Source organism: Canis aureus, chromosome 18 (genome assembly GCF_053574225.1).
Source record: "Canis aureus isolate CA01 chromosome 18, VMU_Caureus_v.1.0, whole genome shotgun sequence".
In the NCBI taxonomy this organism is placed as follows: Eukaryota; Metazoa; Chordata; class Mammalia; order Carnivora; family Canidae; genus Canis; species Canis aureus.
In genome coordinates, this window is record NC_135628.1 from 24,347,821 (window position 1) to 24,364,975 (window position 17,155).

Genomic DNA, 17,155 nt, shown 5'->3' on the forward strand with positions numbered 1-17,155 from the left:
AAAAAGATTGAAAGAAAATGAATAGAGCCTCTAGGATCAGTGGAAAAATATTAGTTTTGCATGTGTGTAATTGGAGTCCTGGAAGAGGAGAGTGATGATGATAGGAAGCATTTTTGAAGATATAATGGATGGATTTTCTCAAATTTGATCAAAAATATTGATAAACAAAAAAATATATTGATAAACTACTCATCAAGGAAACTCACATTACTATATGTTCTACCAGTTCTATTCATAGATGTTTTACCAAGATAAATAAAATGTGCCCACAAGATTTGTATACAAATTGTTCCAGTTACTATTGCTGCATAACCATCCCAGATTTAGTAGCATAAATAAAGCCGTTTTATCATGGTCTTGGATTCTGTAGTTAAGAATTTGAGAAAAGACAGGTGAAGATGACTTTTCCCTTTCTCCAATGTCTGTGGTCTTAGCTAAGAGTGCTCAAAGGCTAGAGCTAATTGGGGGCTGGAATTATCTGAAAACTCACTCTTAAGTCTGCTGGTTGATGCTGACTCTTAGCTAGGACTCAGTAAGATTGTCTGTGGAGAACACCTACAGGTGGCATCACCGTGTTAGTCCTTGGGCATTTTCATAATACAGTGGATAGGTTTCAAGAATGATGGTCCCACAGAGAATCAGGTGGAAAATTGTATGACCTAGTCATAATACCAAGCTTACTTACATTCAAAAGGAAGTTACATTGATTCCACTTCTTGATGAAAGGTATGTGCAAGTTATCTTGTAAGAGATTATATTGTGATCATCTTCAGAAAATACAGTCTATCACATGAATGTTTAAAGCCTTGATTCATAATAGCCCCAAACTGGAAGTAATCTGTATGCCCATCAACCAGTAAATAGGTAAAATAAGAAAGAACAAGTCCGCATAAGACCAAGCTATAGATACACTCAATGGCATGAATAAATCTCAAAAACATTATGATAAGAAGATGAAGCCAGAAACACATGTACATAATATATGATTCCATTTGTATGTAGAAGCTCTTATGCATGCTGAAGTAATCTATAGTGATAGAAATCAAATCAGTAGTTGCCTGGGTTAGGGGGTTGGAAGGTTGACTGGAAAGGATGGCTACATAGAACTGAACACTTTCAATGTGTACATTTTAGTGTATATAAATTATACCTCAAAGTTGATTTTTAACAATTTAAAAAAATATTTAACAATTAAAAAAACTAAGGTCAGGTAGGAATTAGAAATAAGCATACAACTCTTTTGAGGAGTTTTAATGTAAAACAGGAACAGAGAAATATGAAACTAGCTGAAGAGGAAATGAGGTTAAGAATTTTTTGGGGGGAGTGAATGTTAGAGAGAAATTTAATTAGGGAGAGACAGAGACTTGTTAAAACAATTTTGTTAGGTGGGCAAGAGAGGATGGTTGCAGTTCATAATTCAAAGGATTGGCCTCAGGATTATGGACAATTCATTTGTAATTAATAGAAGGGAAGATAGAGCAGAAAGATACAGATGCTTCTAGATAGGTAGACATTTGGGAATTTGTGGAAGTTCTCTTCTGATTGTTCAGTGAAATAGAAATTAAGATTATCAGCTGAGATTAAGAATGGGAAGAAGGTTTTAGAGTTTTGAGCACCAGGTAGAATGAGCAGGGGAAAGTGAACAGATTGTGAAGCAACTGCATGATTGGCACGCAGCATTGAGGGCTTGCTTAAAGTTTGTGGTCATAATTTGTAAGTGTTGTTTTAATTGTTTTTTTCTACCTTGTTAAGCTGCATGGGTACTGAAGTGGACCAGGTGGAGAGTCGGATTTTACCAGGGGTGTATAAACAATTTAGGGCAAAGTAGTTGAGGGAGTACATTAAAAATGATGATTAGAATTGACTAAAGAATTTGAAATGGTGAGGAGAATATTGGGAAGCAACATTAGGTCCTGGAATGGTCAAAAGGTTTTGGGGTCTGCATGGAGGATGTGCTGGAAAGATAGGAGAAGTCAGAGGGGATAATAACAAAGGCTAGGGCAGTGGTTCTCAAAGTATCATATGAGGACCTCTTGAGGGTCCCTAAGAACCTTTCATATAGTCTACAAGCTTAAAACTATTTTCATAATAAAATGGGCTTTTGTCTTTTTCACTCCCATTAATGAGTATATAGTGTTGGTTTCCAGAGGCTATGTAAATGATGACTAAATGGATATATGCTTATAAGTCTTGTGTTTTAAATTTTTCTTTTTTTTTTTTTTTAAGATTTTATTATTCATTCATGAGAGACATGCACACACAGAGGCAGAGACATAGGTAGAGGGAGAAGCAGGCTTCATGCAGGGAGCCCAATGCGGGACTTGATCCTAGGACTCCAGGATCACACCCTGGGCTGAAGGCAGGTGCTCAACCGCTGAGCCACCCAGGGATCCCTGTTTTGTTTTTGAATATAGTAAATATCAATAGATATTAACCTACATAAATAAAAAGCGATTTCAGAGCTTCAGTGATTTTTAAAAATAATTTTATGTACAATTTTAGATATATATATTTTAAAGATTTTATTCACCAGGGCTAAATATTATTTAGATATTATTAAATAAATCTGGGATCCTATTATTTATTTAAAGACTGAGAGAAAGAGAGAGAGAGCACAAACAGGAGTGGCAGAGGGAGGAGAAAGAAACCACCAGACTTCTAGCTGAGCACAGGGCCCGGCTAGGAACTTGATGTCACAACCGTGGGATCATGACCCCAGTTGAAACCAGGAGTCAAACAGTTAACCGACTGCACCACCCTGGTGCCCCAGTCACCAAGAATTTAAATAGGAGTAGCTTGAAAGACAGACAGTGAGCCAGAGCTAAGGTCATTTAGAAATGAAGGGGAAGATGGTAGGGGAATTGATTGATAGACGAAAACTACATGAGTTTCAAAGAAACGTCTGGTGGATGGTTTGAAAGGAGAGAGAAAGAATGATCTGAAATGATAATAAGGAGGAAGGAAGACAGACCTAGTGGTTTCTTCCAAGGCTATGTGAGGAAAAGCAGTCATCTGAGATGACCACAGGGAAAGCAGTGTCTTCAGAGAAGAGACCTGGGTTTCATACTAGAAAAAGAAGAAAGAGACATTCAGAGAATTGTTAAGGACATAGAGGATTTTGCTGCTAACAGATTGTCAGTTTCAGAAGGCACAGCGAAAAAACTTCCTTCCAGAATTAGGGTGGGATGGGAGATGGCGGTAAAACCGAGAATGTGCAAGAGTTAAGATTAGTGTGTGAGGGCTGAGTGTAACCTGGGAGCTGTAGTTTCTTGTGGTGGCCAACATAAACGAGGATCCAGGGGTGAAGGGAATGATAACTTTTGTCTTGGTAGACCTGAAACACATAGTGGTGGTGAGGCTGTGAAAGTTTCAAGGGTGGGGAGGAATTTTGAAGCCTTTCTTTTGAGCAGTGCAGAAGAAGGCAAAGAGGACAATTTTACTTGAGCTTGAGCACATGCTAAACAAGTCAGTATTCAGATTAACTCAGCTATGCAATTGGGGGCTCCCATTTGATCTCTGTCAAGTGGAAGATAAGAGGCTTGAACTGTCTGGTGTTACTCGTGTATAATATACACACAGAAAAATGCACAAATTAGTGTGGGGCTTGTTGAATTTTCACCAAATGAACACACCTGTGTAACCAGCTCCTACATCAAGAAGCATAACATTACTAGAACCAAAAAAGTATTCACTTAAGGGCAACCGTTATCCTAGCTTTTTTTTTTTTTTTTTAAGATTTATTTATTTATTCATGAGAGGCACAGAGAGAGAGAGGCAGAGACACAGGCAGAGGGAGAAGCAGGCTCTACGCAGGGAGCCTGATGTGGGACTGGATCCCAGGACTCCAGGATCACACCCTGATCTGAAGGCTGATGCTAAACCGCTGAGCCACCCAGGTGTCCCTTGTTACCCTAACTTTTAACAATTGATTAGTTTTGCCTGTTCTTGAAGTGTATGCAAATATAATTATAGAGTATATTTTCTTTTGTCTGCCTTCTTTTCCACAACATTGTGACACTATTATAGTTCACTTCATGTGTGGAGCTGGATGCGGGACTCGATCCTGGGACTCCAGGATCACGTCCTGAGCCCAAGGCAGATGCTCAACCGCTGAGCCACCCAGCCATCCCTGTTTCTACTTTTTAACTATTTACAAAAACTGCTGCTATGAAAATTCCTAAGCACATCTTTCAGAAAACATATATCCATGTTTCTATATGGTATATTTTTTATGGGTGGAATTGCTGGGTCTATGGAAGATGAATGTGTTTTAAGTTTAGAAGATATTGCCTAAAGGTTTTCCAAGATATTGTACTTATTTATATCCACACCAGCTTGTATGCGTATTCTGTTTGCTCCATACCTTTTTCAACACTTGGTATTATTTGTCATTCATTCTAGCCATACTTTGAAATGTGTGTGTGTGTGTGTGTGTGTGTGTGTGTGTGTGTGTGTGATATTTTATTGTGGGTTTTAATTAATGAAGCTGAACACCTTTCATATGTTAGGTTTCCATTTGGGTAAGTGACGTGCTTGTTTTTCCTATTGGAGTTGTTTGCCTTTTCCCTACTAATTTGAGTTCTGTATATGTTTTGGATATGAAGCTCTTGTCAGATATGTGAAATGCAAATATCTTTATCCTACCCTGTGGCTTTACCTTTTTATTCTTAGTGGTAACTTTTAATAAATAGTAGTTCTTCCTCCCCCCCCCAGCTTTATTGATGTATGATTGACAAAAGTTCTATATATTTAAGGTATAAATGATGTTTTGATATGCCACAATCAAACTGATTAATATATCCATCACCTTACATAGTTATCTTTGTGTGTGTGTGTGTGTGTGTGTGTGTGTGGTGAGAACACTTAATTGAGATATCTACTCTTAGTTAATTTTAAGTATACGTTTTTAACTGTAGTTACTATACTATATGTACATTGGATCTCCAGAACTTACTCATCAGATGACTGAAAGTTTACTCCTTTTTTTAAATTTCATTTTTATTAAATATTTTATTTATTTATTCATGAGAGACAGAGAGGCAGAAACACAGGCAGAGGGAGAAGCAGGCTCCATGCAGGGAGCCCGACGTGGGACTCGACCCTGGGTCTCTAGGATCACGCCCTGGGCTGAAGGCGGTGCTAAACCGCTGAGCCACCTGGGCTGCCCCAGCATTTGTCTTTCTGTGTCTGGTTTATTTCACTTAGCATAATGTCCTCCAGGTTCATCTGTGTTGTCACAAATGGCAGAACTGCCTTATTTTTAGGACTGAATAATATCCTGTTGTGTGCTATATTTTCTTTATTCATCCGTTGACAGGCAGAAGTTCTTACTTACTTTTAATGAAGTCCAATTTATTTTTTTAACTGCCTTATGATTAGTGCTTTTGTGCCTCTTTTTTTAAGAAACCTTTGCATACTCCAAGTTTATGAAAGTATTCTTTTTTTTTTGAAAGTATTCTTTTATGTTTCCTTCCAAATGCTTTGTTTTACCTTTTTTCACTTAAATCTATAGATCCATGGAACTGATTTTTGCATAAAGTGTGAACTAGTAGGCCATGGTTCTCTTCCCACTTTCTACCCCATGTTACTGTCCATTGACTTAAGCCTCATTTAATTTAAAGGCTGTGCTTTTCCTACTGAATTACAGTGTCACTTTTGTTATAAATCAGGTGACATATATATGTAAGTCTGTTTCTGGCTACTCTGTTTCATTACTGTTGTTTTTTTTTTCCTGGCCCTTCTGATAATACCACACTGGCTTAACTACTATGATGTTGGTAAGTTTTCTAGTAAACTCTGATATTTAGAAGTTCAAGTCCTATAGCTCTGTTGTTCTTCAAGATTGCTTTGACTATCTTTGATCCTTTGCAAATCCCTCTTGATTCCTTTAACCTTTAAAAAATTAGTCTTAATTTTAAGTAGGGAGTTATTTTAAATTTTATCTCCCCAATTCTCTGTAATTTGATGTAGAATGGTTTTATTTGTGATAATTTTCTGTCCTACTAGATAAACAATGCATAAATTTAAAAAAAGAACACTTATTTGCATTTATATTTACTTCGTTCCATTTTGTTTCACAAATAAGTATAATATAACAAGATAAAAATAAGTAGATCCCGGGGTACCTGGGTGGCTCAGTTGGTTAAGTGCCTGACTTCAGCTAAGGTCATGATCTCAAAGTCATCAGGCCCCGCCCTCCCTGGGAGTCTGCTTGTCCCTTTCCCTCTCTCTCTGCCCTTACCCTCACCCTCCACTCATGCTCTCTCTCTCTCTCTCTCTCTCAAATAAATAAATAAAACCTTTTAAAGAAAAAGTAGACCCAGGCAGAAAAAAAGTGAAACAAGAGAAAGAATTAATTCAGGCCTGCTTTTTTATGTATAGGCAGAAACTGTGACTCCCATCTTATTAAAATCAAAGCAAAGATAGTCAGTTATGAGAGTCACAGTATCCATATGTAAAAGCAAACTAATTATTCTATTTTTTTAAAGATTTTATTTATTTATTAGAGAGAGAGAGACAGAGAGAGAGAGAGCTAGCATACACACAGAGTGAAAAGGAGAAACAGACTTCTGCCAAGCAGGGAGCCTGTCGTGGGGCTCAATCCCAGGACCCTGGAATCATGACCTGAGCCAAAGGCAGACAGACACTTAACTGAGCCACTCAGGTGCCCCACAAACCAGTTATTCTAAAGAAGAGTTCTTGCTGGTGGTAAAAACTGAAGATGTGAATTTTCTCCTCTTTTGGATTTTTTTTTTTTTTCCTCTTTTGGATTTTAAAGGTGATAACATATGATCTAGCAGGGTAACATTTAGGACACCATTGCAAAGCCCAGTTTATCTGAATGGACAATTCTATAAAGTCAGTAGAATGATACAAATATGTGGTTTTTGATAGTTTGACTTGACCTAAGGATAAAATTTGGAATAAAAAATAAGTGGGCTATTTTTAATTCTAAAAAAGTAACATGCATATCTCTCAATTCTTAATTAATGGATGAATATATGTGTATGTGTGTTTATACGTATTTTTCTTAACCATAGTTTTATTTATTTATTTTTTAACCATGTTTTTAATGAGAATTGGATAATAGAAACCTTAGAATATATTCTTTGGCAAGAACCTGTGTTGTTCATTAAGGCATATCTGTAAGTTGTAAACAAAAATGATTAAATAAAACTTTCACAGTAAAAAAAAAGGCCTCTCTGTACACTTTGATAGGTAGCTGAGAAGAGGCTATATGAGTTGATATTCTTCAATAGTAATATTTCATAGTATTAAAACTTTATTGCCACTGTAATAAGTGCTTTAATTTGTATTATTTATTACTGTAATAAGTGCTTTTATTTGCATTTTTTATTTTAATCCTCACAATAATCCCTTGAAAGTAGGTACTGTGGCTATCTGTATTTCACAGATGAAAAAAGTAAGGTAATACTACAAATAAGTAATAGAATCAGGATTCAGTTTCTGGCAATTATGCTTTTATTTCTACTACCTGATAATGCTGATGGAAATTAAGAAGCCTAATACAGGATTTGTGCCTGAATTAGGAGGTTAGGAAATTCAGATAGAGCTAAGATTTTTCTTCAAGAGGCAGTTTCTAGGTTTACTCTCATACAAATGGTGAAGAAAACCACATTGTACTTTCACAAAAATTTTGCTTGAGATAAATTTGTTTTGTATTTTCTTTAGCTTCTTTTTTTTCTTATTTTTATTTAACTAAATCCCAGTCTTCTGAATAACTATTGTTGAATATGATCATTATCCTGAATATTATCACTTTTACTCTTGTTTTATGAGTATTAAGCTTTCAGGGAACCAAATCGCTGGTCTAAATATATTATAAAGAATCAAAATATAAGCAAATTGAATTACTTAAATGCTTTCTATGAAGTCATTTTTTAGCATGTCTTTTTATATTTTTACAGTTTTAAAATATTTTCTGCAATTTTCTTAAAACGCATAATATTTTGGAACTATTTCATTGAAACTAGGGGAAAGTGTTCAGTATGTTTTGCAGCTGGCATTCCTGAAAGCTAAATGAAAATTGCAGAGCCAATTTCATTACGTTGTGATATTTATACTTTTATTCAAATATTTGTGTTTGAATGCTTGTTTGTGTACATTGTTTTGAAATGAGCTTAGTAATTTATGCTTGAAACTGCTTTAATTTCACAAATAAGAAATAACTACATTTTAGAGGATTAGTTCTATTCATTGTAATCTGACTATAAAATGTATTTAAAATTTTAGCATTTTTCTATGTTAACTTCCAGGTCGAAGGTCTAGAACAGATGTGGAAAGATGTTCACTTCAGAAAAAGGGGCTGTGGAGGAATGGTTGTCAGAGTTTAAGGTAATATTATTGTTTCAATATAATAATTATATACCAAAGAAGTTTTTTTTTTTTTTTTTAAAGATTGTATTTATTCATTCATGAGAGACCCAGAGAGGCAGAGACATAGGCAGACGGAGAAGCAGGCTTCCTGTGGAGAGTGTAATGCGGGACTTATCCCAGGACCCTGGGATCTTGACCCAAGCCAAAGGCAGATGCTCAACCACTGAGTCACCCAGGCACCCTTGTTTGGGGCTTAAATCTCAGTGGCTCTTTTTAAATATTATTTTACTTCTTATAATTTTTATTTTTTTATGACTGAAAGGCTAAGAATCTACGGAAGCAAAAATATGGGCCAACAAATCTTAATAAGGAAGTATTTACACATAGTAATTTTTTCCAGAAAATCAATTCCTTTTTTATCCCAAGTGGTTAAAAGAGTTTGTTTTCTCCTTTTCATAGCAACACCACAAAGAATGGTTAAAGTTTCTGAACGTTAATGTTACCCTCTCCAACCATCAAAGATTTGTGATTGAAATGTGTCTCCCAATTTGGAGGGCAATGAGAGTGGGTATGATCAACAATGAGAAGATGGGAAGGTATCTGCCCACCTTTCTACCAATGGATCCTTCTCTAGCTGGCTGATTTTTGTTTTCTTACGAATTTTTCTCTATAATAGATAAAATTGTGTTCTTTTTTGGGGGGGAGGGGAGCAGCAGAGGGAGAAGGAGAAAAAGAGGGAATCTTCAGCAGGCTCCACACCCAGTGCAGAGCCTGACATGGGGCTCTGTCTTTCAACCCTGAGATCATGATCTGAGCAAATACCAGCAGTTAGTTGAACCCTTAACAAACTGAGCTACCCAGGCAACCCTAAAACTGTATTCTTTAACTAGTTAATTGCTTGCTCCTGGTCCTCTGGGTCTTCTTACACATAATTATGTGAACTTCATGTTGATGAACCATAGGAATGAGGGTTTGGGCTGTAACTGTCACTGTCCAGCCTAGTTAGCCCACAATGTTCAGGGACAAATGTATAGTCTGTCAAAGTCAGACTTATTGGCTTGTTTCCAAGAGGGAGACTATACAACAGGCACTGTATGGGCATCTTGCCAAACAGAGGACAAGACAAAATTACAGGATTTGGAGGAAAAGTGAAGTTTAGATGAAATGTAAATGAAGTAGTATTTTGATGAGCTCAAAACAAAGCAGGGCTGTGTATAAATCTGGTGTGGACTTCAAAGTGGACCCAGGGTCATGTTGACTTGGAAACTACAAAGTTAACATCTATGTGGAATGTTGTGTTCAGAAGTTCTGGCTTCTTATCTGAAGCTCTGGCTTGGTTGGAAATCAAGCCTGCTTCTTGGCGTCAAGGTGACTTAGATCCTCCAGGCAAGAGTGAGATGTTTCATTCTTACTGATGTATGTTCGTACAGCAAAGTTTTTGATATTTATGATTTTAGATAACAAGGCTTCTCAGTGAGTAAGAATACAGTTAGTCACTCAAAAAGGGAGGTTGTTATGAAGCTTCAGCTGCAGTGTGTCCTTGAGAAAAGTAATGTTTCCTGTTAATTTTGCAGCTGGCCTTATCAGCCATTATTACCTCATTCTAACAAATGGCTGGGCAGATTTTCACTTTGTCAGTTATTATAGTCATGAGTTGATTATCCTTCTATGGATCCCCTAAGTTATCATAAAGTGATATAGAATCTTATAAAAGTGCACTGTATATAGTGCCTTCTACATATTTAATATTTAATTTATTCATTCATGAGAGATACACAGAGAGGCAGAGACATAGAGAGAAGCAGGCTCCATGCAGGGAACCTGATGTGGGACTCGAGCCCAGGATTCCAGGATCACGCCCCGGGTCAAAGGCAGACACTTAACCACTGAGCCACCCAGGTGTCTCGCCTTCTACATGTTTGAATAATTTGATTAAACCTTCCGCATATGTTATTTTTATGAGTGTTTAGAGTGTTTTCAAGCTTTTTTTTTTTTTGCTTCAGAAGTGTTTAACATGGTTCATTATATCATGATTTTTTAAAAAAATAATTATTTGTGAAAGAGAGGGATAGCCACATGTGTGTACATGCATGAGTGCAGGGAGAGGCAGAGGGAGAAACAGACTCTCCTCTGAGCAAACAGCCGGACATGGAGCTTAATCCCAGGACCCTGAGATCATGACCTGAGCCAAAGACAGACTCTTAACTGGCTGAGCCACCCAGGTGCCCCATCGTGATTTTTTTTGACAAGTTGATGGAAACTGTCAAGTGTAAGAGTTGAGTACTACTTCTAGGGCATTGTTATGTTTAATAGTGAATACAAATTTGCAAAACAAACATAGCCAGCCAGTTAGCCATGTTTTAGTATGGGAGTTGAGGAAAGGGGGCATGTTGAAGGATGGGGTATCGGGGAGGGTTCAACTATTAAGGCAAATAATTGAAAATCGTGACTTATTCCCTTACTTTCCTGTCCATTTATTTATTCCCTTTCTCCTGGCTTGGATATGTGATCCTAGCAAGTGTTGCAGTGAAGGGTAATGGGGCAGTGCAGTAATATGGGCAATAGTTTGCCCCAGTGTTTGAGGAAGTGGATAGTTGGGCAGAGGGTTGCAGAGGTAATAGGTAGAAGACTCAGCCAGAGTGATTACATTGGTAAGTTGGTTACTTTGAGTAAGTAAGTAAATATATGGAGGATAATGAGAGTTAGGTTACTCTGTGTCTGAGAAAGAAATTAGAAACATGGACAGGAAAAAACAAGAAAGAATGCTAAGGTGTTAATCTGGAATTGGAACAATCAATATGAACTAATGGTTCTAAATATGTATATGATAAAGCTATACATGTAAAACCACACACACATATATATATATATATATATGTTACATGTTTTGGTTAAAATATTTAAGAAAGGAAGTTTGGATTCATTTATATATATATACACAAATATATATATAATAGATATAGATATATATATAGATATAGATCTCTCTCTCTCTATAGAGGGAGAGAGAGAGAGAGATGGGGGGGAAGCCTCTGTTTGGCCTTTTTTTTTTTTTTTTAAGATTTTATTTATTTATTCATGAGAGACACACAGAGAGAGGCAGAGACATAGGCAGAGGCAGGCTCTATGCAGGGAGCCCAATGTGGGACTTGATCCCAGGACTCCAGAATGACACCCTGGGCCAAAGGCAGACTCTCAACTGCTAAGCCACCCAGGCATCCCTGGTTGTTTAATTTGATAACTATTGTGCTATTAAGGCTAAGATCATCAGATTGACAAAGGTATAGTACAAGCATATAGGGCTGAGAAGTCAGAAACACTTTGATGTAATTATAATTATTCTGCTAGGTAGTTTCATGATGTTGGAAAAATCACATTAACTTTTTTAGGTTTCAGTATCCTAACCAGAAAAAGTGAAGTGGCTGGTCTATGAGGATGATTTTAGTTTTATATTGTTCCATGGCTGAAGTCTGAACCCTCAACCCTATAACTTTATTCACCACACTTCTAAGCGCATAGACAACACAGTTTGCTTTGTGCAAATTTTTTTTTTCCTCTTTGGAAAAACTATTCAATATCTACTCTAGCTATGGGCCCTCATTAGTATTTCTTTTATATACCAACAAAGTGATTAGACTTGAGACTCATTATTTCAAGAATTTCATGAGTAGTTGTTTCTTTTTTTTTTTTTTTTTAGATTTTTCAAAAATATATATTTATGTGAGAGAGAGAGAATGAGTGAATGGGTTTTGTTGGGGGGGGAGGTACAAAAGGAGAGGAAGAGAAACAGACTCCCTGCTGAGCAGGGATCCTGGTGCAGGGCTAGACCTCAGGAACCCTGAGATCATGACCTGGGCCAAAACCAAGAGTCAGATGCTCAACCAATTGAGCTATCCAGGCACCCCAAGGTTTTATGTGTTTATTCATTTGAGAGAGAGAGAAAGAGAGAGCATGCACATACATAAGTGGGGTGTGGGGCAGAGAGGGAAGGAGAGGGAGAGAGAGAATTTCTCAAGCAGACTCCACCTGGAGTGCAGAGCTGGATGAAGGGCTTAATCCCAAGACTTGAGATCATGACCTGAGCCAAAACCAAGAGCTGGCCACTCAACTGAATGAGTCTCCCAGGCACCCTTCCATTGTAATCTTTTCAAAGATTTATTTATAAAGTATTATCTTTCAGATTGTATTGTGCTTTTCTTAATGCTATGTATATATTTATCTAGCAGATTTCTAGACTCCTAACTTTTTAAATTTTCCTGTAGTCACTGAATCTTAAAATCTAATCTTGTGTATAATGTTGCTGAACAGAGTTGTTTTATTTATTGGTTCTCCATCCATCTGTCTGTCTTCATTAATTCTCTTCCACCCAACCCATATCACCTCCTTACATTTTAAAAAACCATCTGCCAAATGATACTTTAGTATGAAGCATCTGTCTTCTTCAAATTTTGCCAAGACTAATTTCCCATTATTTTATTTTATTTTTTTGTCTCCAGTTCTGCCTTCTGAAAAGTGAGAAAACTTAGCTGATATTTCAGGCTAGTAGCTTTGAACTAGTACAGTGCAAGAAAATGTAAAGGTTTGTTGTAATAGTATTTAAATCCTTCAGTCTCTATTAGATTTTAAGTTTTTCAAAGCATTGTTCATAAACACAGCAATTATATTTCCTCCCCTTCTATAGACGAAAGTAGCTTTTCTCACATTTACAAAATGAAATAATGACAGAATTGTGACTAATTTTTAGAAGACCTTTCCTCTCATTTAGCAGTATATTCCTAGACCCAGGGTATTTTCTGGGGTTTATCTTTTCAGAGAAGAGCTATCCTTTTGCCTTTAGTTGTTTCACAGAAAGTATTTTACAAAAAAAAAAAAAGAAAGAAAGAATTTTACCTCATGAAGGTTAATTGGTACATAAACTAAAAATTGTAATTCACCTTTTTTATGAAAGTTATGGCCTAGGTAGTATATGTAATATTATAATATTTTTTATTCACTAATCATTTTTTAAGATTTATATTTCAATTCATTTAGTTTTAAATTTTATAGTTAGACACACATGTAATAGTGTATTTTTTTTGTGATAGTGTATTTTATACATATAAGTCAGATTCACTTCCATTCAGGGACTTAAAAATCTGTTGTTTATTTGACCATTATTCCCTTTTATATAAATTCCCCTAGTATTAGGTTACTCTTGATCAAATAACGGAAATTAAATGTTGCCTGGAGATCTTTTGTTACATGCTTTTGAAATATTGAAGAATGCCCTAATCTCTTTATGTAAGTAGTTGCTGTGAAACTTTTTTTTTTTTTTTTTACTTTGGAGAATGGTGGAAGGTTTCCAGGTAGTTCACATTTACTTAGCATTCTGGTAAACAAAACTATTTTATTGACTTAAAAAAAGAATCTATTCGCTTATATATCTTAAGATGAAATGTGACCTATTTTTAAAGAATCTACTGAAGTGTAAATGGTAGCAATGTTTATTTCTTATTCTGTTCACCTATAATAAATCCCTTCAGCAAAGGTTTGAATATGAGGCCTTGTGCTGAGTGCCACGGATGGAGAGATGGATGATAAAATAGTTCTTTCCCTTAAGGAGCTCATGGTAAAGTAAAAATGAATCACATATCAATGGTATAAACATTTATGCTGTTTAATTTTCTATGTCTGTTTATGGACATGTACACTTACATGCACTAACCATAACTGTTTTAAATTATGAAATACTAGGAGGTGGGACATGTAAGAAAATAGTGTACATCTTGGAATGACTGTTAGGAATATTTTGAGATATTATATGTACTGCAGGATTAGTATTTGTTAATTGATTGAAGTAATTTACATAAGAAAAAATAATGACTTGGAGACAGATATTAAGAAAGGGGTATACTCTAGAAGGGTAAGTTTTTTCATTTGTTATAATGAAGTGTTTTGTTTTTGTTTTTGTTTTCAGATTTCACAATTACTTTTACCCAAAACTGTCTGACTAAAATTTTATTTCTTCCCATTCCTCTCTGGTCATGGTGTCTTTTCTGAATGGATGGTGCTGGCAAGCTGTAATTGGTTGTCCATGTTTTAAATGGCATTAGGAAAACTAGTTTGAAAAAAAAAAAAAAGGAAAACTAGTTTGTTGATAGTGTGGCTTTTTCTCTAGTTCTGAAAGGTCTAAAATTTGCCCCTTACTCCTAAATTAATAGTTACTATATGTAACTCAGTAGTTACTTTGATAGATGATCTGTGGCTTTAAGGTTTGAAACATTATTAGATTCTTATATAACATGTTTATTAAGAAGTAGGATCAATATCACTAATGAGATTTGTAACTTATATAATGCTACAAAGAAATATATCTTTGGATTTACACATGCTTTGTATTCTCATTTCTAACCCCAAATTGTGATCAAAGATGAAATGATAATGTTAATTTCTATCCCGGTTGATGATAAGAAAATTAAATATATTTTTTGTTGAGACATGATTCACATAACATAAAATTCATTGTTTTAGGGTGAAAATATAGTGGTTTTTGGTATAGTAATAATGTTGTGCAACTAACACCAGCATCTAATTCCATCACACCAGAAGGTAACTCCATAGGAGTTAGTTACTCCTAATTACCCCTCCCCCTATCTCTGGCAACAACTGATCTACTTTCTGTTTATGGGTTTGGGTATTCTGGACATTTCATAAAAATAAAACCTATTTTTTAAAATTTGTTTAGACACTACCAGAAACATCTTTATCAAATTATGCTACAAATTTGAAAGACAAGAGTTCTTTAGTTTCATCTCTGTATAAAGTTATCCAGGAACCACAAAGTGAGGTAAGTACTTTTACAGTTTATTGTACTAGTAGTATTCAATTGATTGATTTTAAATTTTTTATTATGAAATATAACATATATATGGAAAAGTAAGAAAAGATATGTTTAAGGAACTTTAATATATATTATGGATTTTTATCTGATTACATTTGAGAAATGGGTTGGAGAGGATAAGAGTAAAATACTATATCTTCAAAAACTGGTAGAGTTGAAAAAAAAAAGAACTATAGTAACATGAACTTCACTGTACCATCTCCTAGGCCAAGAGATAAGATTACTACCATATTCTAAAAGCCATCTCTGAACATGTTCCTCCTCTTCCTCTACCTATTTGCCTGTTTATCTATCTTGTTAGAGGTAGCCTAGAAAGTCAAGATAATTATATGTATTGACAGATTCAACAAATATTTGTTTGCTCATTATGAGCTAGCTTCAATGCTAAGCAATAGAAAATCAAAGATAAATAACACATGGTCTTTATTCTGAAAGAAGAAAGAGGGAGAAAATAAGTAAATACATGTTTTCAAGGCAATGCCTAGATAGATATACACAATTCCAGGTATGCAAGGTGAAGGGACATTCCAAACTGTTGGATTAGTATATAGAGGGCTGAGAAAATGCAAAACATTTAAGGATGGCAACCAGTTTGGCTCAGCTGGTGTTTCTCTGTCCTTCCTTCTTTTCTCTTGCCCCCATCTTTTTTCCTTCTTTAGAAAGAAAATAGTTTGAAGGTAATAAAATGACCTATACTCCAGATCCTGGTGCTTACAAATCCCACCATTCATAGTAGAAATAGAAAAGGATTGGAGATAGCATGGGAAAAAAGGCATGGCATTTGGGGAAAAAATAGGCTAATGCAATAGTTAACAAGAGAATAAGAGTGGTACTGAACTAAAGCTGGAAAGATTGGTTTAGGCTGTAACCATGGTGAGCCTTGAATTCCATCATAAGCAGTTTAGACTTTTTTTGCACTAAAGGCATGACTTGATCAGATTATTGTTTCAGGAAGTTGACTATGTGGAGGATAGATTGGAGAATAGAAAAATTGAAAGCAACAGATGCTAGGACAATAGCCTAGGAGGGAGCTATTGAGAATGGAAAGAGATGGAGTAGAGGGGAGGGATATGAGGTATGTAGTTCTTTTTGTACCCAAGTTTGGTAGATCACATGGCAGGTCTAACACCACTAATGTTATTATTCAGTGGTAAAATAACATAATCTTGAGTCTGGTCCCATGTGGATCTATGCGTCCTTTGGATGAAGCTCTTAAAACTACAGTCTATTTTATTTATTTTATTTATTTGGAAAGGGGTTCTGGAAAAACCCATCTTCTACTGATGATGCTATAAAGTGCATCATGACTTTTACAGGCTGAAGAAAAGAGTAGGGATGAAATTGATAAGCCCAAAACTTTATTTGGAATAACCGAATAAAACAATCATATTTTGCTTCTTCCTTCCTTCTCCCCAATGTTAAATTTGTGTAGTACGTATAGGTAGCTTATTTTCTTGAAGGGTTTTAGTTTTTAATTATTGGGTGGAAGGTATTTTACAGTTTTCATGTTTGAGAATTATTTCACCAAATAGAATAAGAATAGATATATGTTTTATTATTTTTTTAATTAAATCTTGTTTCTAATAGACTAGCTTGGTTCATAGCATTTCTTTTATTCAAAATGAATACAGTTCTCATGGTTCAGAGTAGTAGTTCTCAAAATATTTGTGGTGAAGGACCAGTTTTTTAAAAAGTTTCAATCTGTCACAGACCTATATATGTAGCTAATATACATGATGAATGTGCAACTCACATCATATGTGAAGTACCACACAAATTTGATAAACCCCTACTGATCTATACTATATCCTGTTCAGTAAAGGTGCTGATCACCTACTTGGATATAAAAGTTTCTAAATGTTTCCTCGCAATTTCTGTATTTACATTGTTGGGCACTGGTGACATTTGTGGATAGTCTTTGGTTCATGGACCACACTT

At 35.5% G+C, this 17,155-nt stretch overlaps 1 protein-coding gene across 11 annotated transcripts in view; it reads left to right on the forward strand.

Moving 5' to 3' along the window:
• HYCC1 (hyccin PI4KA lipid kinase complex subunit 1) overlaps window positions 1-17,155 on the forward strand; it is a 123,195-nt gene that overhangs the window by 39,152 nt on the left and 66,888 nt on the right. For 10 of the 11 annotated variants that reach the window (XR_013356741.1, XR_013356736.1, XR_013356738.1 and 7 more), the window contains exons 2-3: window positions 8,277-8,355; window positions 15,062-15,163. Coding sequence is in view for 5 of the 11 variants with exons in the window: in XM_077856553.1 (XP_077712679.1) it covers window positions 8,305-8,355; window positions 15,062-15,163 (153 nt within the window). In the remaining 6 variants the exon portion in view is untranslated. Of the gene's footprint in view, window positions 1-5,758; window positions 5,778-8,276; window positions 8,356-15,061; window positions 15,164-17,155 lie in introns of those variants that run through there. The other variant, XR_013356739.1, reaches the window with a different exon arrangement.